The 26,866-nt window shown below is 38.8% G+C and overlaps 1 protein-coding gene across 4 annotated transcripts in view; it reads left to right on the top strand.

Moving 5' to 3' along the window:
• The window catches only part of PTPRC (protein tyrosine phosphatase receptor type C), a 57,049-nt gene that overhangs the window by 15,438 nt on the left and 14,745 nt on the right, over positions 1-26,866 (top strand). For 2 of the 4 annotated variants that reach the window (XM_058808327.1, XM_058808328.1), the window contains 8 exons: positions 16,560-16,592; positions 19,380-19,412; positions 19,648-19,872; positions 20,407-20,535; positions 21,356-21,499; positions 22,134-22,268; positions 22,806-22,964; positions 24,999-25,195. In XM_058808327.1, coding sequence (XP_058664310.1) covers positions 16,560-16,592; positions 19,380-19,412; positions 19,648-19,872; positions 20,407-20,535; positions 21,356-21,499; positions 22,134-22,268; positions 22,806-22,964; positions 24,999-25,195 — 1,055 coding nt within the window. Of the gene's footprint in view, positions 1-16,559; positions 16,593-17,038; positions 17,165-17,939; positions 18,039-19,379; positions 19,413-19,647; positions 19,873-20,406; positions 20,536-21,355; positions 21,500-22,133; positions 22,269-22,805; positions 22,965-24,998; positions 25,196-26,866 lie in introns of all 4 variants that reach the window. The other 2 variants (XM_058808325.1, XM_058808326.1) reach the window with 2 other exon arrangements.

Below are 26,866 nucleotides of genomic sequence, written 5' to 3' on the forward strand. Positions count from 1 at the left end.
CTTTAAAAAAGCACAGGTAACAATGTGCAGATGCAGTGATTTGTCTTAATGGTCTGAATAATCCTCCATTCCCAGTGCTTGGGAGTGCACACTAATTGAGTTTGCATACTTCTTTATGAGGACAAGGCACACATTTGTAGAATCTCACTGCAAACACCATGAAGTTAGACTGGAAATTTGGCATACAAAGAAGAGTTAATTCACTGAGTTGTATCAAGCTCCCAGCATACCTAACCAAAGGACTGCTTGCACAGTTTAAGGCAGTGGCAGAGATACACCATGAAGAGCTTCTGTATTATGAGTAGTATTTGGAGTTAGTATTGTAAAAATATATGCACACTTAGAAAGTGAGAGATTTGAGCATGTTACATAAATGCAATGTATTGAAAGTATATATGCTATCTTCTGGGTGTAATTTAAACAGTAAAAGTTACATCTCCTTTGAAATCCCCAGTGCTATTTGTGCAGAACATGAGCTCTGGTCTTCTCTAGGACAAGAGTTTAAAAGTTAGCTCTAGGAGAAAGCATTTCAGAATGTATGGAAAGAAAGTATACAAATATAAACTGAAATCCTAGAACCTTTCAGGAAATTATGACAACACACTGTGCAAGTGTGTGCCTCAGGCTAAATGGAGAGGGAGCAGTAAAGCCAGAGAAAAAAATAAAGGCTGGGTTATGAGTGTTTGTGTAGGTAGTAGTGGTTTTCTGAAGATCAAAATCCATCTAAAGAGATACTAAATAAAGATATCTACTACTGTGGATAAAATTCAAAGTAATTATTACCAAAATGAAGAAATTAATTCAGGAAATCATATAAACCATAATTAATTAACATATTATTCCAATGGAATAGCTCAATGGATCTGCAAAAAGTACTAGGAGCAATAAAACTGAAGACTAAAGTGCCTTTTTACCAAGTTTTCATGCAGTCAACTCCAGAGAGATTCCTGTTCAGTGCTGGAAAGTCTAAGGCAACAGTAGAAGGCAGGGTTGGCTACAATCTGTTAGTGGTGTGAGGAGGGGGCCCAGCAGTTTAACAGCACAAGGTGTTTGCTTCTGGGAGCACTGGGGAAGAGCAGAAATGGGACCTATTGCCTTCTTTTTTAAATTTGTTTTTTAAACTAATGCTAGATTTTCTTTTAGGAAAGAAAAGCTTATGAATAAGCTTAAAAAAACCCAACTTGTGGGTGCTGTCTTTAGGAAGAGTTTCAGAGCTGAATGTTGTGGAATTCACCCAGCATTTCTTGCAGGACTTATGAATATGAAATTCCAATTAAAAAAAAACATACAGGTGCCTGAGCATCAGCTGCTGTGGTAGAGGTAGCCAGGCAATCATCATTTTAATAATGGTGGCTCTTTGGACTTTAGATAGATCAATGAAGTTTCAGTAGTTAAAAAATACTTGAAATAGTAATAGCTGAAGGATAAAAGAAAAAAGTACTTAGGATGTTTGTACTGGGCAGCTCTGCTCATCCTGGCCCAAGATAGTCTCTGGATATTCTGTGCAGTGCACACAGAAGGGAAATGACAGTCTGTTCTTAGATATTTGCCATCCCATAGTGTACCACAAAGTTTGTGTCATTGTGATGGTTGTCTGTGTCGTTGTAGCTAAAAAACACTCTAAAAATGAAGAAAAAATGAATCATTAGGGCAACTACACTTTCTGGTTCTTTTGTTTTGCAAAATTCTGTGTCTTCAAACAATGTAGGCTGAAGTGTTCATGCTTCTGTCCATTGCCACCATTCCCCTTAGCTTAGTGAGGAAGTTTACTCATTTGTGGGTTGACAGGCAGCCTTGCCTGGGAATAGGAAGGTGCTTGCTGGCAATGCAAGCTGAGAGCTGCTTTGCTAAGTGCAGACCAGTGCTTTGCTAAATGGAGATAAAATTCAGGCACCCACATCCTGTCACACCATTTAGTTCTTGCTGACTGCCATATACCAGGAAATTGAAATTGAAATAAGTCCATTAGTTCCAAACGCTGTTAAAAAAACAGCAAAGACTAAAAAGTTATACTTGATATGCCTTATACTGTGCACGGTTGAAAGTGTGCCTTGGTAGCTTAACCCTCTGCTCATGCAACTCTTCCTGGTGACGGCAGAGGAAGAGCAAAACCAGCTCTGGCTGCTTCTCTGCCATATTAGGTTTGCAGGTGAACAGGAATAAATTCACAAAACTGACAGCTAATGCAACTCTTCTTGTACATCTGTAATCATTATTTGCTGCCAGTTCCTGTATCTGTTACCCTTGTACCAAAGATGTTGAATATGCAGCTTAAAATTATTGAAAAATTCAACTGTGTTTGATTTTTTAAATACATATATGTTTCAGATTAAGTTATTAACCAGGGAAGTAGGTATTCTCCTTTTATTACTCTATAATGTTAGCAACTTTAATTGAACTTTAGCAATAAGTTATTAAATAGGGCTGAGTGGTCTATTTTGGAAATTCTTCTGAAATCAGTAGGTCATTTGAAAAGAAGTACAAATTTTAATTGAGCTTCTTAGTTTACTGAAGTCAAACCTTATTATCCCCGTGAAAACTGGTCAAGACCAGGAAGATAAACATAGTAATATGGTTATGCATCACAGGCTTGCTGGGCAAGCAAATCTGAACTACTGTCTCTGTATGAGATTGAATTAATCCTTGTGATCTTATCACCTCTGAATTTCAGAATTTCTGATCCAGTTGGAAGAGAGATAGCAAACTCTCAAGGTTCCTAAATGGCAGTTTAGGTGGCAGGTCTGAAGCAGCTGTAAGTTCCTAGTGAAACTGGTGCAAGAGCATGTCAGTTTTTGACTAGTGTTAGACTGAACACATCTTTCAGATTGTGCTGTGGAGGCATCATCAGAGTTGTGTTTCCTGAGTGTGTTGTAATCAGATGCACAAAGATAAGATAATGAGGAGCCAGGCAGGTAGGGACCAGCCCCCTGAACGTGGGGCCATTGCAGTTTAGAGGTCACCTGCTGAAGGAGCATCGAGTCAGGAGCTCCTACATTGGCTGGCAGGGGGGGCAGGAGGCAAAAAAGAGGGCAAAAAGCAGCCAATCCCATACGGCTTTTGCAATTTTAAGCTGCACAATGGAGAGTAGCATTGTTGGGTGGCTGTGCAGAAGGCACTGGCGCCCTGCAGCTCCTGCCCAAGCCCCCTCTCTGAGCCCATTCACATGTTAGCTGTGCTCCATAAGCTGTTGTCAGTGTCAGCATTAACACAGAGCCTGGGAAGGAACAGAACCAGACATTTTGTCAAACTTATGCTACAGACCAAACACATGTAGCAAGAGTTTTATCTGCTTTTAAGTGTTAAAATAGTTCCCCTGCCCCTTCCTGCTGATGTGGTGGACTGCAGTGGGTTTTATCTGCTTTATGTGGTGTCTCTATATCTCTGCCAAAGCAAAACTTGGAACTGACTAATGGATAAATACCAGCATTGACTCTCAGCTTTGTCCCCTAAGGTCTGAAGGCAGAAACAAGACAATGGGAGCCCTCCCATAGTTAAGCCACTCAAATCTAACCTGAAGCTGATCAAAACTGAAAAGGGAGTTAGATTGTGTGGCTGACTGACTGTGATGAGTCATAGCCAAAAAGGACAGGATTCCACAGTACAGCAATGCCAGGAGAGAGGCCCCTGAACAAGCAGTAACAGCTCCTGGCGGAAGCAGGACTTTTACAGCCGCATTCAGGAGTGCAGTGCCAAAGCTCATTAACTTTGATGAGGTAAAAGATGACTTTCATTAGCAGCTGCCAGTAACTTAAAACCGAAAGACAAAACAAGCTTGGCAGTTAAGCTATTTTAGCACTGTGCACCTTTGCACAAGTAAAAGCACTTGCACTCCTGGCTGGAGGGCCGATGCTCTGGCAAGAGGCTGCTATTCCTCATGTAATGTAGACCAAAGCCATGGTCAAGTAGATTGCAGTGGTTCTAATGTGAGAAGTTCCTCATGATACCAAGTGCTGTGGCATCCCACTGAGCCATCAGCCACTCATCTCTGCAGAGCCAGCTCCTCTATCTGCCAGTTTCCAGTCACTCATGATGTGGGATTGAGCAAGGGGATCTCAGCTCAGTGTAGGAGATGTTGGGGACCATTAGTGGCACTTCTTGCATTCATTGGACAATTCTGTTAATAAGTTCCATTTCCATTCATCAGAGAATCCTGTTCCTTTGGGGTGGCTGTTGGCCTCATACATGTGCCAAAAATGAATTAATAGCCTTTAATTCAATTTTCTGTTACACCATCTGCTGTGGCCCTGGAGGGTTGGCTATTTGTACCCTAACAAAAACACATTATATCCTTGGTACAGGGTTCCATTCCCTGATCATTGTGTTCCTTATTTTCTTCAAAGTTCAAAAGTCTTTGTAAAGCTTTCTTTTGACCCTGTCAACCTTAAAAACAGTTGGACATATCTTTCATTGCATTATTTCAGACTGCTTTGTGCTCTTGTCACTGCAGATAAGGTTCATTTGTCCTTAATTTCTTTGGGTCTTGCTTATGTAAATGTATATAAAGAACATATTTTATATCCAAAAGGAAAGAAGGATTACATTGTGTTAACAAGGCAGAATTTATTATTTGTCAGCAGATGAGCAGAGCATCTTGACCATGGAATTTCTTGACCATCATCCTTCACCATGGAATATCCTACAGAAGGATCTTATGTGGTAAAATGGAAATCCAGAAGCTAGAGTTTTACTTTTTTGTAGATTTTTCAAAGCTTATGCTCATTAGGGTATTCTTGATAATCCTGACTAAAATGCTACAATCTCCTTTTTTTCTTGGTTGCCTTGCTAATGTTGGGCACCATTAAAAATGGTCTTTCATATTTTTAATATTAATTAAACTACCATGAAAGTTTCTGTTTCAGCATCAAGTATAATGAAAACTGAAAAATTTGATAAAGAATTTGAGTGAGGGTGCTGTAGGTTGTGCAGGGCTTTGCTCATAGTTGTTTATCCAAGTACTCCTAACAGTTTACACGCTGGTGCAGAGCAGCCCATGGAATTCCAGGTGAGACCACACTTGAGTTGGTCTCTGTGCACCAAATGGAGGTACAGAGAAGGCTCATGTGCTTTCCTGAGCCAACAGAGCTGAGTGCTGAATTAAGCACTGCCAGTGCCTACTTCCTGCTTCTGTGTGCTGCTGGGGGGTTATGAAGAGATCTGTTACATGCCAGACTCTATAGAAGTCTTGATTCACATTATCTTTCTTCAGACTATGATCTTTTTTCAAGTTGTACTTAATTCCTACTGAAGTAAATGACAAGTAACAAATTTCTGTGCTTCCTTGAACACCTACCAGAAGGTTTTGTCTTTTTTAGTTTGTATTATCAGTTTGTGGGGCATACATATGAAATGTAAAATAATAGGTGCTGAATAATATCTTCAAGTGCCTTAGTCTACACAACTGAAAAAAACTTATATATTTCCATATTAAAAATTAAAGAGCAGTAAATGTTACCAGTTCATGTGGCCATACATTCACCACTATTTCAACCAAATACGGTAAAAGTATAGACTTAGAAAAGCCTTACCCACATTTGCACATACTTGTGTCTTTCTGCTTCAGCTTTTTCATCTGTCATCACAGCAGACTGTACACACACTAATTCCAAATTGCTCCATCTGGGGATGTGTGTGTACAAACTGATGCTTGTGTCACAAATCCAATTGGGTTTCTGACCTCCCACCTCCAAGTGGGATTTGTTATTGTCAGATATGTAATGCTGCCATATACACATTTCTTATTATTAGACATAAGAAATGTTTACAGGTCTGTGGTATTTCCCAGCTTGTGAATAGCTGTGCCTGTATAAAGAGTGTAAAATTATTTGGAGCATGAAATTGGACATTCTCTTAACTTTGGCCTGAGGGCTTTCTGTGGGCCCCTATACATTGAAAGGTCCATACAATTCTTTTCCTAAATAAATTCCTGTCTAGCATCCTTATTCTTTGATTTTTCTTTTATTTCCCAGACCATTCATTTAAGACTTTTAAAATAAAAAATTATAATAAAAAAGGAAACTTGAAATCCTAATGAAAATTGCCTTCCACAGGCAAAAGATGGAAGCATAGACTATTTTTGTTCTTTTTGCCTTGAATTATTTAAAGAGATACTGAAATCAGTCTTGTTCAAATCTTGAGGAACACGAGCTTTAGATTTTTGCTGGAATATGGGACGCCACAATCCCTGTGAGCAGAGTGGAGTCCTTCCGTTCTGTGCCTTTATTTCTATTTCCTGAAACACTCAGCATACAGTCTTTTAAAAAAGGATGATCAGCACAGGATTTAAAGAAAAATTAGATTAACTGTTTTCACCTCTCTTTGCTTGTGATTATCAGGTGGTTTGTTAAACTTGGATCTCACGTCTCCTGTTTGTTACAATGAAAATAGCAAATGGAGAAAGAGGAAAAAAAAAAGACACATTTAAAATGGAGTGAAACGCCCAGTGCTGGGTACCAAAATTACTTATCTGGTTCCAAAAGAAAAATAAAGAAGGAGAGGAGACCAAGAAATCACTTTCACTTAACGTTTTTATTGAATTCCAGAGGAGTTGTGTGGACTGTGCTCTCTTCTGAAATCTGTTCATCATTGCTTTTGATGTGACATGAAGTAAGGGCCCCTTCTTGACCTGCTCAGCTGCTCAGCTTCCCTGAAGGGACAGAGCCCAGGTTTTGCAATCCAGATTTTGAGATAGTGAGAAGCTTTTGTAAGTGTGTGCAGGGCATTCTGGGGAGGTCAAGTTCAAGGAGTTTCTCTCTTTGCAGCCTGTTCCTGTTTATGCAATCAGACGGATGTGGGCATATTTTTTTTGTCACTTTCAGATCCCTTGTCTGCAAACTTCATAATTTTAAATTATTTTCTAATTGCAATATGCCATTATCTCCACTTTGCATGAGATGTTAGAGAGACATAGACATGGAGGGTACATAGAGCCACTCATTCAGTTAAGTGAGTAGAAAGTGGAATTCCTGGGTAGGACTTGGTCACAGTTCCAATTTGTTTCACCAGCTGAAGACAAGATGGATTTCAGGCCACACATCAAATATAGGACATTTTGATTAATTTAAATAGTGTAATTTCTGCTTTTCACAGAATCCCAGAATTAACTAGGTTGGATAAGACTTTTGAGATCATTGAGTCTAACCTATGACATAACACCATCTTGTCAGCTGGACCATGGAATTAAGTACCATATCCAGCCTTTTCTTAAACACTTCCAGGGAAATAATAAAAAAATGAATGATAAATTTTAACAGGTAGTGTTCTGGAAGATAATGATATGCATCACTGAATGTATTACTTTTAAAATGATTTTTGCATGAATAATGCTGGTAGAATCTGACCCTTACATGATGATTCCTATCAACATTTTCTGTGTATAGATTACTGTGTTTTAAATTGCACCCTAACAAAAATGCAGTTGATTTAGCTGTTGGTCAGTGAATCCTGGCTGTCAGAGTATTTTATGAGAAATAAAAATGTTTTTCAGTAGCATATTTGATGAAGGATATACAATTCTGATAAATTTTGGCCTGAATGTCTGGAGGAAAAAGAAAAAGTGAAGATAGTAGCCAAGTAAAATCAGTGTCCCTTGAAACAAAGAGAGTTTGCTGGCTGCAGCTGGCAGCCCCGGGAGGGCGAGGAAGCTGCCCAGCAGGCAGAGTTGGTATGGGAACTGTTCTCCACTGAGCTGCATGATTTTTTTCCCTCTGTACTCTCTATCCTTTCTAGAAACAGAAGCTAGTTGTCTATCAGCCAGTGCTGGTTAGGATCTTCTCTTCATGCTGGAAGAAATCTGGGTCATAGGCGATGACTGAGACTAGCAGGATAGTTTAGAGCATTGCTGCTTGGAGATGTGAGGCTGGGACTTCACCTCATGGGGCACAGGGACTGCTGAGGGTCCTGTTAAGCTTGGAGCAAGAAGTCACAGAAATACAAATGACAGATCATTGGAAAAGGAAATTTTTGTACCACGTCTTTATTCTGATTTGTGAATCTTTCAAAGGCTGAGGCTTTGCAGGCAGAGTAACTAAGCACAATAAAACCCTCCAGTGACTGGAGGTACTGAGCAATGGCTCATGCATTCTCTACTGTGGAATGCAGCAACTAGTTTTCTTTAGGCCTGAACTGTACAATCATCAGATAATTCAATTAAAATGGAGTGTTTAATTCTGTGAGTAGATAAAGGCAGATTCTCACTCAGATCTTCACTCTGACTCCAATGTGCCTATTTGAACCACGAGACCTGTTCTCATCCAAGACAGCAGCTGAATCCCCCAGCCCCAGCATTTGACTCTGTGATAGGGTTGTTTCAGAAGCACCAAACATCACTGTATCACTCAGAGCAGCACTCCTTTGAGCCAGTTGCCATCTCCTAGAAGTATCAGAAATGTTTTCACAGGACTGTCTGAAAAGTGTGATTTTTGCAGCAGTACTGAATTACCTTGGTGAAGGGAAAAGCTCTGGGAACGGTGTAACTGCAGCTGTACATTCACCTGTGTCACTAGGCCAGAGGAGCTCTGTGACTGCAGCCTTGGGAGCTCTGGATTCTTTCTGTCCCCAGCTGCCTCTGCTGAGGGGCATGACACTCAGGTGCTGTCAGTGCTGCTACACCTTTGCAGCAGTTATTCAGTGTTGCTCTCTGGTGAGCTGTTGCTCTGTCATTTGTCACACTCTGGTCCTGCTGGCTTGAGTCTGTGTGCCACCACTGCTTACCTTGCCCTCAGCCCTTGGCCAAGGTGAAACCATGGAGCTCCTGTGGTACATTTATATATCTTTTATCAGTAAAAAATCTGCAGTGCAACAAAGATTTTTTGCAAAGGTTTGGTAGGGTGTTTAACATAGCAGTGGATCAGAGACAAATATTATTATGAAAGGGAATAACTCACAGGCAGATGTCAGTTCTTGAAAAAAATGTTCTTTTTAAAAAGCTGAATCTTTTTGAAAATCACTGATTAGAGTCCTCACTGGCATAATGCTCCCAGTAAGTACAGAGCTGTTGATCCAAGGATTTCATGCTAATAGAACTCTGAGAAACAGAAGGTATTTCTGATTTCAACAGGCTTTATGTTATCAGTGGCTAAAATGCTGATTTTAGAATCCCAGACTCACAGAAAGACTTAGGTAAAACTAGACCTTCAACATCATTTACTTGCATCCTCCCCTACTCTACAAATGGTACTAAACTGTTTATGGTTTGAATTTGAGCTAATGAAAGACAGTTCAGAGAAGTATTTCCAAGTTGATTTTGTTTTTTAGAGCAAAAGACCCATTTTCTATTGCTGGCAAAATTACATAAAAGTTATAATCAATCAGGAAGATGTACAAAACCAGATAATGCTTTAATCTTGAAGAAACTCGAAGATATCTGTCTCTGAGAAGCAGAGAAGTGAGTCAGATATTCAAATAAGCCATGGTCCAATGAAGGGATTGAAATTAAGTTTGCCCCTGCCTCACACTCTTCACCAAGTCAGTCAGTCAGGCTGCTCAGCTGTAGCCTTTTTTTTCTGATCAAAACTCTTGAGAACTGAGCTGTCTTCTGCTGTTCTCCACAGCTTCCTGTGACCAATAGAGTCAGCAATTGCAAAAATCGTGGGAGTACAACTTGAGAGGATGATAAAATAGGTGTAAGTTCTTTCCTCCTCCTGCTTGCCATAAACAGTATACATCCAGCAAATCCAGAACCATTCTGTCAGTGCCATTAAGCAGAGCAATATGGAGCAAGTGTTTAAGTTCAAGGTAGATGGGGGAAAGGAAGATCAAGGAAGGATCCAGCAGGGCTGGAAAAGTCATGACTGAAGTTAGAGGCACTGGCCCTGGGGAGCAGAGAAGTTTAGCATGAGAACAACATGAATCTGGCTCAAGACTTTCTGTGCACAAATACTGAAAATATATAAAGGGTAAAGTAATATGAACACAGATTTTTTTGCATGTTGCACAAAATTGACAAACAAATATCACAGCCAGTCTTTCATTCCTCATGCAAAGGTGTTTCTTAATGACTGTGGAGAGTACCCAGCATTTCACAGCTGAAGGAACTGTTACATCAGGGTTTGATATTCTCCTTTCTTGCAGACAATTCACATGGTGACAAGGACTCCCTGCAAAGCAGTTTGGACTTCATCCCAAAGATTGCCACCCCTCACTGTATCATATTAATGAACCTGTGCAACTGAAAGTAATTACAAATGCAAATGTGATGAAAAGGAGTTTAATAGGGACGTTTCATGACTGCACTAGAGAAGTGGTTTAGCACTAAGATAAGTCTGATTGCTTGGGCATGTGGGTGCTATGGTAACTCCGTTTGCATTTGGAAGCACTTAAGCTCAAAACCACAGTATGCTGCACCCTCTTCCTTTTGAGCAGGGTTCTGTGGAAGAAAGGCAGAAGTAAACAGCATGAGAGAAACCACAGGGCAGCAAAGGCATCGTTAGCTGTAGCTGTGTGAGTGGGTTACTGCAAAGCCGTCCTGTGAAGGCTGAAAATGTCATTTAAAGTCTGGTGCAAGTGATAGAAAACCCCTCCTTCTGACTGCTAAACACACAATAGTCCTGGGTATTTATTTTAGGTTTGCAGGAACTGTGTTGGCAAAAAGAATTTGATTTGCTGCTTTTGGTTTTTGATCTACTTCAGGTTTATGGTTTTGAGAAATTCTACATATCACTGGTAACAAGTATTACTTCCATTAAATTAATGTTTCTTCCGGGAAATTTCTCTTTTGCTCTGTGTTTTTATTTTCCTTTGGAAAAAATATACTTCTGTGTTTCTTTTGCATAATCAGAACCAGAAAAATACTTTTTTTTAAAATGGTCAGAAATATTCAACATGTATTGTAACATTGTGTTCCTCCTTGTATCAGTCAGTTGTGAATTTTTAATTCCCTCCCTTTCTTCTGGTTGTTCCCTTTGTAATTGATTGTTGGCTAATTTGAATTTTTCGCCTTCTCCATAGCTGTAAATGCTGATTAATGCTCACAGTTGACTCTGAACTTGAGAAGGATAGGGGTAACTACAGTCCTGGAAGGTGGACAGCAAGGAGAGGGATCTAGAACAAGCATTAATTTCAGAGGTCAATTTTCACAGATTGCCTAACACCACATCCTATCACTGGCTGTAGTCAGAGCAGCTCTCACTCCTGAGCTGGGCTCTGCAGGCAGACCACGCCTTCCCACTGCAAGTCAGCCCTCAGCACTGGCAGGTGCTTGGGAACAAAAAGGCCTTTGACTCTCAGATAATGCCTTAACCAAAGGTTACAGGGGCAGGAAAGAGTGCCAGGATCAGGCTCTTGGGAATGATGCACTGTGTGAAGGAGTTGCTCTGGGAGGCAATTAGTAATGAACTTGTGCAAAAAGAAATATTTTGAGAAATCAGATGGAAACTATTTTAATTTTCATTTTGACAAGTCAGAATGGACATTAAACCCAGATATCAAAAGCAAAAAATTGGCATTTCTTAATTAGAACACTTTATAATTTCTGTTAAATGAAAATTTACAGTTTCAACATTTTATCCCTAATTTCTGGTGAAAATAAATGTTGTCAATATTGCCTGTGGAAAAGAAATTGTAATGTTTATTTAGTTCTAACTTCTATGATTGCTATAGGGCTATGAAGACTTTTACCAATTAGACAATGAATAAGTTAGAAGTGAAGTGATCACTTCATCTTCAATTTACCACAAGAATATATTTTTATTTTGCGACCCTCAGAAATGTCTCTGTCACCTGAGAAAATTCTATACTGTAAATCAAATGATTAGTTATTTTTTGACTCAGAGCATGAAAAATTTCACATATTTTTAATATGAAGTCTATATGGCATTCTTTTACTCGATTTTCAAAAAGCAGCAGTTCATCCAGAAACTGGGAATATTATCAGTTTTTTCTTCCCCAGAATTAGAGATAAAGAATAAAGTGTAATTCTGTAGTCTCTGGTTATGAAAGCATTTCAGCACATGTGATCCCACCTATAAAATTTGAGGGCTCCTCTGTGGTCTAGAATTACTCAGATGTTTAAGTGTTTGTTAGTTTATTCTTAGGTCTGCCCAGATTTGGTTATAAAGTAGCAATGGATCCCAGTTTTGTGTTTTCAGCAAAAATAACAGTAGCATCTCTGGCCTGATGCTCACTTACTTTAAGGTCTCGTTAGCTGGTTCTGGCAGCACAAGGGAGCTTTAAAGCAGGTGTGAATTACATCCTATCCCACTTGAAGTTTAAAAATAAATCAAAGGGCGGCTGGCAGCATTTTGTAAGGCTCCTTGCCTTACTCACCCTTCACCTCCCACCAGGAACTGTTCTTTTTTTTGCAATTTAGAGTTGGCTGGCAGGGGAGCTGCAATGTCTGTGCTGTTTGCTAGGAGACCCCCTCAAAGAGCTTTACTCCATCTGAACAAGTAGACCACATCCTGTTGCTTTCTGTGCAGATGTGAAGAGCCCTGACCCTGCTGAAGCAGTGCCGTTCAGCTGTGAAAAGAGGGAAGGCAGAATCTGGACTTACATTGGTTGCTTGGTGTAAAATGCTGCCTGCTGGGGGTTGCTGGGGTCTGTCCAATGTACTAAAGGCTGGAGAGATCCTGGGAAAAGGGCAGCAGCTCTGCAGAATCAGTAAGCATTTTTCCTGGCTGCAAAACGCGGCTGCCAACTGTTTTACAGACACGAGGCTGAGAGGAAGGATTACTTCCTCTGCCCCCTCCCAGCTCTGGCAAAGACATGAGGAGTGCAGCTGGATGTGAAGAGCCAGCTGGTGTGGCACCAGGCTAGATAAAACACCAAACGCACTATTAGCAGAAGAGCATCCTCCTTCCCACATTGCTCTGTGCTGTGTGTGTGGAGGAATGCAGTCCTGCAGCAATCCTGTGCTCAGAGCAGACAGCCTGAGCTGCTGCCATGCAGGTGTAGCCTCCTGGCCAGTCCAGCAGGAAATACAAAGCCAGGTCCATTTTACTCACTGTGCAAATTAAGCAGCGGAATAGAATTAAAAGACGTGTTCCATGTCATCGGCTAATGGATTTCTGCCCCTATAAACATGATAGCATTTTTAGGCTCTTACTGCTGATTCAACAGGATCTCCATCTTATCAGCTGGAGTTTGTGTTATTAATAGCACATGCACACTGGAAATGTGTGCTGGTTCTTCCTACTGCTCAAGAAGATCACACCCTGGACTTCCTTGAAACATATTTTTATTTTTTAGCATATTGTAGGTCCTAGTTGTCTTCTGTTGAGTTGCTTGGTCCTGCCAAGTGAAAACATTTTTTTAAGACAGCAAAAAGCTGTCTCCTAATACAAGTGGACTTCTTATACAGGTGCAACCACAGCACTGCAGTGAGTGCAGTCAGTACTGCAGAGGTGATGCAGCAGCTCCTGTACCTCCACATGTAACCCAGAGAGCCTCCTGTCCTAGGGGTTTGAGAGATTGGCTTTTTTTTTTTTTTTTTGGTGACCTGGATTCTTTCATGATTTTTCCATTTGCTCTTCTTTTTGAACATCAAAAGTACTTAATAACACAGTATTCCCATGTTTCACTCACAGGGCCAGTACCTGTTTGGGCTTTCAGGAGAAAGGGTGATGAACTCATTTGTTATAGGTGTATTTTGTTGTCATCTCAAGCCTTTCTTTGAAGCAGCAGCTGCATTCTGTCCATTGACTGGTAGGAAGGAGAATGAAAGTGATTAGCCAGGCTCCCAGCTGCCCGAGGGATGAGCTGCTGGTTATACCTTTTTCCAGGGCATGTGATTAAGGCCAGATCTGCTCAAACATTACTGATGAATCATTTGAAATCTTTTAGGTATGTCTGCAGGAACCAACTGGTGGCCAAATCAAGAGAAGGGAGAGGGAAGCTTAAAAACTTACTACAGTAGTAGGAACTTTTTCTATGCTCTAATTCTTCCATATGGGTTATCTGATATTATCCTTGTTATCCTACACATATCATCTTAAGAATGTCTTATGGTTGGATGCAGTTTAAGCTCTGAGAAAAGTTTTGGGGTAGTTCCCATTTAAACTCAGACCAACTTGCTTAGTTTGGCAATCATCAAGCTTTTGTACTGCACAGCATGTGTTTGGGGGATTGGACATCCTCATTACACTTTAAAGATATTTTTGGATTTCAGCTTTCAAGTTTCTAGAGTTATGTTTTAGAATATAAACATGAGCAGACAGTTTTGTCTTGGTTACTCTGAGGTTAGCTCAGACATTGTTAGTGCTGGGACATGTTTTTGAAAATTAAGAGTAGCAATATACCTATTAATCTCAGAGTAACAGTCTGGAGTGTTGAGATTCTTCTTGATTTTCCTGCATTTTACCCAGTACCTCTCAAAAAGGTTTCATGGGGAAATGCATTTGCTTTTCTTTCTGAGAGGATTTTTTAGTGTTCTGGTGCCACCTATTGAATTCTTTTCAACTGCATCTTCTTCCATTGCTATAATAAAGCATATCAGGGAAGGGAATCACAGGAGAGCAGGAGACCCTTGAAATGCTTACAAGGGCATAAAACTGCCATGAAGTTCTGTTAAAGTGATAGTTCTTAGTTATAGGCAGGATAAAAGGGCAATCTCAGACTATTATTTCCCATGTTGTTTTAAGCCACTGCTCTGAGCAAGGCAGTGGGACCAGGTGATCTTGTGATGTCTCTCATAACCTGGAGTTCTATGACTATGTGTAATGTTTAGCTTCTCTCAATGGAAGTGAGCAATAAACCTGACACTCCATTTAAGCTGTTAGCATTATTCTAACTTTACAAGGGGAAGGATGGGGAAAATGATTTTCACAGGAATCTTGAGGAAGTGAATGAGGCAACACAACACTGACAAGCTTATGATCCCCCTTATATTATCTCACTTTACTTGGAAGAGGCAATCTTGCTGTGTATCATTTTGTTTCTATTATGTTTGCATCAGAGATCAGTAAATAGCTTGAAAAGTATTTCTGAATGTTTCACTAATCTGGGCAGAGTTTAATTTAGAGTTTAATTTTTCTGCAGCTTCTTTTATTCTGTTCAAGGAAAAGTTTTTAAGTGAAAGTTAATCTGTGACAATGCTCATGGAAAGTTAATATTTGGCTTTAGGTATATTTGATGTGCTAAACCAAAGTAAGATCTGGAAAAGGAGGGGGAATAATTGATGATTAACTGCCAGCTTTCAAACACAGAATTGAAAACCGTGAAAATACATTGAAAATTTATGGTTTATGGAAAATACAGATGGATATGAATGTTAGCTTTTACAGGGTTCCTTGGCATTTTAATGCATATAGTTAGAGATCATGAAGTTGTTGTAAAGAAATGTTGCAGGCAGGAGGTTTCAGATGCTGAAGGTACATTGAAAGTTCAAAAGATCACTTTTCAGTCTGCTATATTTTAGAGCTTACATTCTTACAATTAAGACCAATGTTATTTTAAAAGTTTCATAAATGTTATTTTAAAAGTTTCATAGGATTTTATGCAAACCTCATAGACCCATATCCTCATCTCATGGACCAGATTTTAGGCAACACTCTTCCCTACTTCTGTAAAGACATAAATGCTGCATTACTGTTTTTAGCCAAACTTCATTTGACTTCTATTGATGCTCTTTCTGTAAGGTATCAGGCTACTGGCTTTTTCCAAATTGTCAGCTGTAGTAAAAGATCTTGCACAACAACAAATTCAGTTGCTGACTAAAAAAGCATTTGCAAGACTAGCTTTTGTGTACATTCATATTCATATCATGGCTTAGACACACTTCATGACAGTTCTGAGCACCAAGAAATTCTCACTCCCTGCAGGTGACATTGCCATCACTGGTTGAGTGTTTTTAATGTCTGTTGCCAGCCTTCTGAACTGTCCATGAGAGGTGGAGAATCCATGGTGGCCACTGAGCAGCCAACACTGCTGCTGTTTGTCGGGTCAATAAGGAGAAAATCTCTGGAGTCCCAGGGTATCTGCTTATGTTGATCTTCTGTGTCAGAGATGAGGGACATGATTTTGATGCTGATACATGAAGAGGATACTTATGTATCCCTCACAAGTATGACAGTTTCTCACATAAACCTGGCTTTTTGCTTTAAATGTTGAAGGAATTTATTTTCAAAAGAGTAAAGGTACAGCAGTTGTGAAGTGTCATGAAGTGAAGCTGAAGTAACAGAGAAATGATTAACAGGGAAGTTCTATCTGAAAAAATATGTGACACAAGAAAGAGATCAATAAATTCCAAGAAACAAACATAGTAGGAAAGATCTGATAGAAAAAGAGGAAAAGAGGAGGAAGGAAGAGCCAAACAGGTGGCTGGAAGTTTTTTGGATGGGGCCCTGAGCAGCCTGATCTGCTGGGTGGCATCCCAGCTCATGGCAGGGGTGTTTCAACTAGGTGATCTTTAAGATTCTCTCTAACCCAGACCATTCTGTGATTCTGTGACTGTATACTTGGTATTTTGGTCATCTGGTTGTTGCTATATCCACTAAATGTATCTTAAGAATGTGTAATTTCTTGGGGAAAGCTTAGCTGATATTTGGGAGGAAGGAATGTGTCTTTGTATTTTTTGGCAAATTCCTTGAAAGTTTAAGTTACACTTTCTCTCTTTTTCTCTTTTTCAGGGGAGGAGACAGCAACGACCACACCTAGTACTGGTAAGAAACGATTTACATGGCAGAATTGCATTGATTTTTTTTTCTTCCTTGGCATTTTCTTCTTTCATTTTCTCACACAAAATTACCTCACAGAGTGTTTAATGCCTTTTCATTCACCCAACAAAATGAAATATGCTGTCTTAATAGGCAGGAATATCAGACAAGTCTGGTTTTGAGTAACGTATTTAGGTATATTTTAAAACATAGCATGAAAGGCACAATCATAACAAAAACAGAATACACTCACTGGTTGTTCTTCTGACCTGTTGAATCCCCTGCACTTTGAATGTTTGATGTTTCTTTGTTTCGTTAAATTTTCCCAGTGTGTCAGTATGGGAGTGCTGCAGCCCTGCACCCTGGTGGTGTGGGCAGCTCTGTCCCTCTGTCCTGCGCGGCCGGGCGCACCGGCTGGAGCATGTCCGACCCCGCTGTCCCTCTCACCGCAGGTGCCAGCCTCGCACACAGCACGCACCTCTCCCCGCACGGCACGGCCCCGAGCAGCCCGGCTCGCAGCAGCGCCCCCGCTGCCCCCACCGCACGCACTCCCTCTGCCTTCGGGGATGCTCCTGCAGGTTTGCTCTCTCCCCGTGCAGCCACGCGCTGCTCTCAGAACTCTAGGGGAAACGAGGTCGTTCAGCACCGGGGTAGCCTTTTCCAGCTCATTTTCATCAAATGGAAAAGGTGTCTGTGCTTTGGCATGGCGGCAGTGCCAGGGTAATGTGCAGGACCTGGTATCGGAGGGCCGAGTCTTGCAATCACCATATTAGCATCAAAATGCCAGCTGCTGCCAACAAGGCTGTAGGCAGAACAGTAGGAATGAGCCTAAAAGAGAATATACAGACTGGTCAGAGATTTATAAACAGGGAGATAAATAATGAAGTATAGTAAAAAATACAGTGAGTGAGAAAGGTACATGACCCAGCAAAGGAGCACGACCTAGAGTTGCTGTTTGTGAAACAGCACAAGCACTGTTTGTAATTGTGTTTTATTGTAAGGCTATAGAAAAATGTTCTAGTTTTCCCCAGTTCACAGATTGTAGTACTGTTTTTATTTTGACTTCATCTGGAATTATGGCTAAGTGTTGACCAAAAAAGTTATTGTACATAGCAGAATTCATTTGTAAGTGGTATAGTCCTAAAAATTTGCTTTCTATTTAAATACTCTTTTAAAATAATTAATATATTAACATCACTTTTCTTTCAGCAGTTTTCTCTAAAATACAGAAATCCCCCAAGAAACAAAACAAAAACAGAGAAGTGCTGTAGTGTAAGACATTTCTGATGACAAAGCCATATGGAAGAATGAATTTCACTTTTTAATGCTGATATGTTGTTTATTTTCTTACAGATGATTACAATTCAACATCCTTGCACAGCACCACCTCATCAGTCAACATGTCAGCAGGCACTGGGATGAGCCCCACTCCCAGCTCCACTTACACAATAGGTGACAAACTTGCACACAGTTACCACAGTTCTGATACATCAGGCACAGAAAATGGATTTGAATGAGGCTATTCATTTGGAGTGTTTTTAACCTAAGCATACAAATTAGACATACAACTGCATTAAACTTAAGGATGTTTTTAGGAACCCTACTAACTGTTTATGAAAATATTAAAGATACCAGATTTGTTACTTGTCAAGCAAGTGCAAAATAGAAATTATTTCCACACAGTGGCATATAATAGGAGGGTAAATTTGTCAGTTACTGTGTCAGTACTTCTCTTGTTATTCACAGAAATTTGCCCAAGCAGCAAGAAAGTGTGAATACATCTGAGATCTGTGTGCCTTTCTGTCTTCCAATGTCTTCCCTATGGTTTCACACAGCAGTAATACTTTCTTGGGATCTAGTAGTTCAAGCACTTACAGTGATTTTAGTTGCCATTGGGCAGTAAGGAATTAGTCAGGTCAGCAAAATATATGTATGTGATTGTGCAAAGTACCTCCAGGAGCTGGACACCTTCCATTTTGAACTGTCCTTCGAGTAGCTGTAGGCTGCTGTCTGCTCTTTGACAAATTGAACTTAGCTTTTACTTGTGGCTGTTCACCCTTACAGTCTTGGTGACTCCCCAGCGGTCCCTCTGTTTGCCCTCTCCTTAAGGCCACCATCCACCTGGTGACTCCCAGCCTGGAGGCAGGAAATCTAGGGCCTGACTTCTATGAAAAAATTAGATTTTGGTGTGTTTTAGTGACACCTTTACCTTGGGATATATTAAGTAACTCTTTTCAGGATGGAGTCTTTTGCTAAAGCTTCTCTACAGAAAATACAGTAAAAATTTCTTTTGGGTATCCTGGTGTAAAAGTAGTCACTAAACAACCTGTACTGTTGTATGAATCTCTTTCCAAAGGTAAGATGGCAGTGCAAAAAGCAGGTAAATTTTGTTTCTTTGGTGACATTTTATACAGTTACCCATTCTACAGCATAGATATCCTGGAAAACTGCTGTAGTTTATCATACTGCTATGAGAGTATGTGATTTTGAAATATTCTTGTGTAATTTTGTACTCAGAAATGTTGCTAATAACCAGTTTGATTTCTAGTTCATTGATGTCATTGGAAAATTGTGAAAGGCACATGATCCCTAAAATAACTAGTTAAAGAATGATGTTATGTATAGCTGATGTTTTCTTCCCTATTTCAAATGTGAGAAGAGTGCTAAACACATTTACTTGAATTGAATATATTGAAAAAAGAGTTTGGGACAGTACTGGTCACCCTTCTCCAATGCTGGAAAAAGTACCCAATCTGTTAAGACAGACCTTCATATTGTTTTCTTTTTTTATAGAACGTACCACAGCAATACGTGAAGCAACTTGTGGTAAGAACCATACCCCTTATTCTCCTTCAGTGTTGAAATGTGACCAAATAGTAAACTCAGATACAGAAAATTGGCAAAGCTGATAAAGCAGCAAAAAAATAAAACTGATCAATTAGCATGTATAACTGGTAATTAGTTATTTTATAAAATGTCTTCCAGTTCTGGAAGAAGTAAGATTAAAGTTATTTAACAATTCTGGTATTTCCAACTCCATTTACAGTAGCTTTTGTTTTAGCTATTATTGAAGACATAAAAGACTCTAAGAACGACTCTAACATGGCTGAAGTTTTCCTGAAAATTGACAAAGACACAGAATACATTATTCGGTGGGGTGATGGAGACGAAAATATGAGTTTGAGCAACCATCCAGTAGAGCTTCCGAAATGCCGGAATTACACTGTCGAAGTTAAAAATGGCAAGTGTTCAGATGGTACTTCTACTTCTTTTCTTGTTCCAGAAGGTACGTGTACAAGGCTTTTAGTAGTTTCTTTTCTTCTTTTTTTAAAAATTCATTTTTACATGCAGTAATTCAGCTTCCCTAGATTTCTTTGTCTATTCTTGTTGCTTTTCAGAGAATCAGACAGGAAGTTTTCATATTTTGTCCATGGTTTGCAAGCTATTCTGAAGTTGTATATTAAAACTTCACAGTATTTTCTCAAAGAACAATGAAAGCAGACAATAGTTTTTTCATTCTAAAGAAAAAAGGGAACTTAACTTCATTGGTAAACAATAGCAAGACCAGCCAACACTTCAAAGCTGGTGTTTATGCTGAATGTCTGCACTAAAACATTAGTTTATTATTTGAATACCTGTGTGTCTTTATCTCATGAAGGCTTTTTAAAATTTTGCTTTCCATTTCTTATTAAATTTTTGTATATCATTCTATGCTGATTGTATCTTCATATTGCAGAACAAGTCAAAAAACATAAATGAGCTGTTATTTAGACTCGATATAGCCAATGTCACAATGATGTATAATATTCTTCCATTGCAGTCACCAAGGAATTTCTTAAAGTCGAGGACTCAACCGCCACATCTGCCACGTTATGCTGGAGTAGCTCACTTGCCTGTGCTAGGGTGACTGTCACCTGCAACGGGGCATTGCTTCCAATGCATTCTGAATGTGGGTTATTTATTTATTTCTCTTTAAAAGCATTGTTGATGTTGTCTTTTGGTGAAAGACTGGCAGATTTAAATTAATTGTGCCAGTCTGAGGAAAGGGTAGCTCAGAATTCCTGGGATTGCCAGTTGAAGGACTATCATCCCCACAAGTGCAGATCTGGGAGAGTTCAAACCCAGAGACCTCTTTTGCTGAGTTCAGCAGTTTCAAAAGTTGCATGAATTCTGGAGATTTTGAGGTCCTGTTTGATTTTCTGAAAGGGTGCTGAGCAGTTTGGAAGTGCCGCAGTCTGTGCTCGTGCTGTGAGCTGATCCCCTGCAGGCTGCCTTGGCCAGTGGCTGTGCAGGCTCCTGGATGGTCTGAGGCCAGGCTCTCTGCTCTTGGAGTCAGCCAGCCTGAGGACATGCTGGCTCAGAGGCACCTTGTGTGACAGGGCAGATATGGATGCTGAATGGCCTCATGTGTCCCAGAAAAATGGGTGATGAATGTCTGGGGCTGGAGATTTCCTGCTTCAGGGAGCTGAAGATCTAGGAAGCCATTCCAGGGTTCTGCCAGACTCCCCATGACATTTCTGATTTCTGTAGGAAAGCTGTTTCCTTGGAAAGTCAAATTTTGACCTTTACTGATGAGAAGTAAAGGTCTATGCAAACAAAGTTAGTATGTAAGAACCTAAAATCTAGTCATTGGATCAGGTTGTCCATTTTTCTGTTTGGAATATCATGATAGTTTATGACAAATTATATCAAATAAATACGATAGGGAATGGTGCCGCATACTTTAGGAGCTGTGAAAAATATTGATAAAGCTCTTCTTTTGTCTACAGATTCAAATTCTAGAGATAAAAATCAAACTTGTGAAGTGCTGAAAAATTTATTGCCAAACCATCCGTATGCCTGCGTTGGATCCATAGATTTTGAGAAAAACAATGTTGCCAACCAAAGCTTCAACATAAGTACAGACTATGATGGTAAGTGTAATGCTTACTTCTGGTTTACATTCCACATATTTCTGGGAACTCCTACTATGAAACCCATTCTCTGGGTTTCCTGGGGTTAAAGATACGCTTTGAGCAGCATTCTCTGCCACACTCGGCTTCTCCTTCAGCTCCTCCTTCCTGGTCTCTTGCCCTAGTTGTTGTTCTTTCATTGCAGTCACCCTCTCAGTCTTCCAGCCTGAGCCTTTCTTTCCTTCTATCAGAGACTGTGATTATTTTTTGTTGTTGTTTTGGAGACTGAAAACATGGTCAAGTATATGAAATTTTGAATGAAGATGCACATACAAAAAAAGTGCAGACCTAATCTGAGACAAGTCTTAAATTCTTGATTTGAAGACAGGACAGTTTTAGTAAAGTGTGATGTTGCTGTATTCACCTTGTCCTGAATTAATTAAATGTATGAAATTACTGTAATATGATGCTTTTACATATACTCAGTTTATACTTATGTATACCTTCTTGAAATAGAGTACAAAAAAAATTACATATTGTTGGTATCTTGCTTTAGTGTCAGATGAAATTTCATCTAATTAATCAAAATAGGTTAAAAGAGGAATACTTTTATTTTCATTCATTGCAAATTATTGTTATCTTTCTTTTACAACAGTCCCAGAAGCACCACAAAACCTTCAAGTAGTATATAAAAATATGACAGGTGTAGCAGTTAATTGGACAGCACCTGCGAACACTTCCAACGGTCCCATACATGGCTACTTCGTGCGTATCTGCAGGGAAGGCAACAGTAAGTAATTAAAAAATTTATTGCATGTACATAATTACAGAGCACCAGGCAAAATGCACTGGTCAAGTCCTATTGGACTCTCTTTACACTGCAATTTATTCTAGACAAATGTTAGAATTTCCTTCATTTAAGGTTGTTCCAGTTGAATTTTCAGTTGAGATTATTCAGTTTACCATGTCAGGACATGACCCTGTTACCCTTCAGTTGGCACAAATGCATGGCAGTTAGGCATAAACAAGTTTAGATGGTTATAGCCAGGGGATTGTCTTCTGCTAAATGGTCACTCCTTCCAGATATGCTGGTCTAGGCCATCTTACATTTCAAGGAATCTTTATATGTAAATACTCTCTATGTATTTATGTATTTCCTCTTCTTCCTGAGCCTTCACTTAGCATTGGTAAGCAAAGCAAAGCAACCAGAATAAGGTAGTTAAATTAGAAGTACACATGACAGTGGTTTCAGGTAGCTCTGATAAAGTGTAAGAGTTCCTGTGCTCCTAACACAGATTTAATTAATTTAATTAATTTCATTTTTCAGATTCTGATCCCAGAGAAATCACCACAACTCACTATTCTTCCAATGAATTTGACGCTTATACTAGAGTTTCTTTATCTGTGTCTGCATATACAATCAACAAACGCAATCAAAAACTTGAAGGTAGAAGAGAAACCCTTGAATTTACAACAGATGCAGGAGGTAAATCTGCTTGCTAACTCTTATGACCTAGGCTGATACTAACACAAAGAATTTGTACTTTCCTAGTGTAGTTCATTGTATTTCATACATAGTATTACTATTAGCCAAGAAACTGATTAAAATTAAAATAATGGTACTGACATTCATATAATTAGTGTCCCTTTAAAAATTACTTAGTTGATCTATTTTTTAATTATGCACTTCATAGGATTATTTTTCTTTTATATATATAATTTTTAAAAGAATATTTCATTATTTGAAAATCTTGTGAAGTCTTTAGGAAGCATTATATCCCAATATAAATAAAAAAATTGAATTAAACAAAAAGATAATAAAAAAGTTTAATTTTTTCTTTGTGACATGAAGACTTCTGTTGTGTAGTTACTTTTGTAGTTTGCTTGAAGTAGACCCAGGCTACACCAACACTGTCCATCTGTAATGGATATCAGTTAGTTTAGATGTACCTGTACACAGCTTCCAGCATTAGGTTAGGGATGAAAAAATGTGTGTCATCCCTTCTGCTGACAGAAAGGTCTGTGCATCTTTTTTGGGGCTATCCTTTCAAATGTATAGTTTGAAGTATACAGGGATCAGAATTGTCACCTGAAGCCCCACAAAAAAAAAAAAAAGGTGATAAATTAATTTACTGATAAATATAAACAGGTTGATCTGAGACTTCACTGTAATACAAATTTAAATATGGCTTTCATTTTTAGGCAGCCCTAATATGTGAGCATGACTGTGGTTCTTTTCTCTGCAAAAATCTAGTTTGAGCACATTATCTTTTGAACCCCCCACTTTCTGCATTCCACTCATTTTAATAACTCATGTGAAGTCTTCAAACAAGTTTATGGATGTGCCAACAACCTCATTTCCCTTATTTTTTGCAAAAATAATGAGTTGCATCATGAATTAATGGTATTGATTAGACCTTCTCAACTGTCACAACAGCTAATAACAAGTCAGGCAGGATGTGGAAGAGTTTTATGGCTTCTTGAACTGAAGAATATAACAGTGGAACACAACTCCTTGAAAGCAGGAAAACCCCTACATTTTATAAAGGATGTTTTCATTTTCAACAAACATGGCCTCCAGAAATGTTAACTTTCTCCTTGTCACATCTCTCTCAGCAGCATGTGGAATAGGAATCTAACAGATCTGCTCTGTGGATAAAAATTATCAGCTATGATGTAACCTCACATTCAGACAAGTCAAATATCCTGACACTCCTCTGGATATTTGATCTGCTTTTAGAGCCTTATAGGTCTTAGCTCTTCACATGAAGCTGCAGTTTTTTTGTTTTATTTTTTCTCAACATGCTGTTTTGCAAGTTGACATGATTTTGTAGAAAATTTCCATGGTGGTGTTCTCCTGAAATGTGACTACTGAGATATGGCTTCTGAAATGTGGCTGCCTTACAAAGGCTGCCTCATTTACTTTCTGAAAGGTTTTACCAGCTTATAGTGAAAGGTCCCTTGGCTGTGCCCCTCAGTCTGAAGCCTGCAACATTTGCAGCAACAGAAGAAACTAGAGTTTGAAACCACAGATTAGACTTAACAGATTCTGTATCATTAACAAGTTCTTGTGGCTTTAAGCCAGACTTAAGTGTAAGGACACTGTTCTAAATATTAGAATATACTAGTGACTTCTGGGAGAAATTTCATTTAAAATAGTTTTGAAACAAATATTCACATGGAGAACTCTTTTTTTCTCCTGTCTTGTCTGTTGCCCCATGTTCCTCAAATGCGAAAGTGATGTCAGATGTAAGAGAGAGTTGCCATCTCACTATTTTTGCAGTCTGTCAGTAGAGCATTTCATTTCCATGTCACATCTGTTTCAGCTTAGATAAGCTCACGATTAAGTCAAAGTTGATTATTTATCTTGTTACTTATTAAATTGGGACTGAAATTTTTAAGGAAGAAAATATATGAAGTTATTGAGAGAAGACAGGAAACAGACATGAGCACATACAGCTTGAAATGTTGAGCTTGAAATTATGAGAATAGAGCAAGTAAGCCTTTTTTTTGTCTACAGTACCAGGAGAAGTGAAGCACATTAAAACAATATTGACAGCTGATAATGCTGTCCAGATTACATGCAAAAAAACAAATGTGTCTGGACCATATGCAAAATTTATATTGATTTGGGAGAACGAAGAAAAACCTGATAATGAAAGCAAATGTGAATTTAAAAAAGAAAATCTCCTTTACCTCAAAAAATATACATTTAAGGTAAGTTAGCTTATTGCATTAAAATATATAAAATATTGCTGCATTTTCAGTGTTTAAGTATATTATGCTTGATTTTAGGGGAAAAAGGCAAATTTGGTGGCAGAGAAGAAAATTTTTAATCTATAGGCCTCAGGTATAAAAAAAGTAATAATTATTTTGGAACTAAAATGCATATGTGCCTAACCTATCAAGCAATCTCTGGTGTGCTATTCCACATAGGTTCTAACAGCAAGAAAAATTCAAGCAGAATAGACTGTACTTGGCTCATAAGATTTAAACAGTTTCTTGAGTATGACAGATATTTTAGTTTTTAAAACATATTCCATTTAAAGAATGAAGATTTTTGGTTCTTCAGGGCCTAATTAGTGTAAAGCAGTTCAGATCCTTTTGCATGCCGTTACATCAGCTTCTTACAAGCCAGTCCTTGTGTCCATACAAAATATAGCATCCTCTGTTTATGCCTTCACTTTCCTGCAATTTTCTCTTCTGTCAGGCATTTCACCCTTTTGAGGTTGCCTGCAAAACCAATGGTCTTGTGTGATTCCCTTAATACGGCCAGTAGGAATATTTCTTATGTCCTGATAGCTCCTCTCAGTTAAGTTTAGACAAGAAAGAAACCAGTTTATTACTTTTAGGAAGCAGTTTCACTTATTCCCCACAGTCTTTTCCTCCTTCTCTGACTTTACCTGCACAAATGCAGTATCAGGGAACTTGAGTAATCTCAGTTTCATGTCAATATTTTGTCAGGCTTTTCCCAACAGATGCTGCTCAGAGAGCTTTATATTTGAAAAATTAAGATGTGGTCCTGTAGGAGCAAAAGATCCTTGCATTGTCCCAGTAGCACAGAACCACTGTGCCATTTAAAGGTTTTTGTTCACCACTTTCTGTGAGTGGTTTTTCTTACAGGAGGAATTTGTTTCTGCACCTCTAAATCCTGGCTTCTGCTTTGCAGATATTTTGCTTAATTTTTTCCCAAAAACTGGAGAAAGCCTTATGGGCTTAGCTGGTAATGAAAAGACTCTGGTCAAGTTATAGAAAATTCACAAGGGAAAAAAACCCCAGTGTGAAATATTTGACTGCAAGCTGTCTTTTAGACCTGATAGGAATTTCCATTAAGGAAATATAAAAGATCAAATAAATATTAAATATATGACAAAACAAACACAGTTGAACAATGTGTTTTAACACCATTTAAAGTACCCAAAAGTTAAAGATGCAAGAAAACACCCTATTTAATTAAACTTCTATGAATTACCTACCCATACATAAATTTGTACTAAAACCATCAAATTCAGTGGACTATTTGTATATTTACTACTGCAGCAAATGAGGTTTTTATATATTGCACAGTTATTTTTCAGATTTAAGAGGCTTAATAAAAGATAAAATTGATTTTACTTTGAGATGCATCTGTTTTTTATTTTTTAAAGTGTGTTTCCTATTTTTCTAAATTCTTTTTCCTGTCAGCTCCATATTTTTGAATCCAGGTCTTGCTGTAACTTGGGTAGAAACCTGATCTGCACCATAAATGTCCATACAGAGATTGACAGCAGACACTGCTGTCAATGATGTTGTCAATAGAGGGATGAATTTGAAAAATCCATTGTAATTTGTTTTTTAATAATTGTATGCAGAAACTTTTACTTGTTATGTCTGAACATCTCTGTTATT

This window comes from Ammospiza caudacuta, chromosome 7 (assembly GCF_027887145.1).
Source record: "Ammospiza caudacuta isolate bAmmCau1 chromosome 7, bAmmCau1.pri, whole genome shotgun sequence".
NCBI lineage: Eukaryota > Metazoa > Chordata > Aves > Passeriformes > Passerellidae > Ammospiza > Ammospiza caudacuta.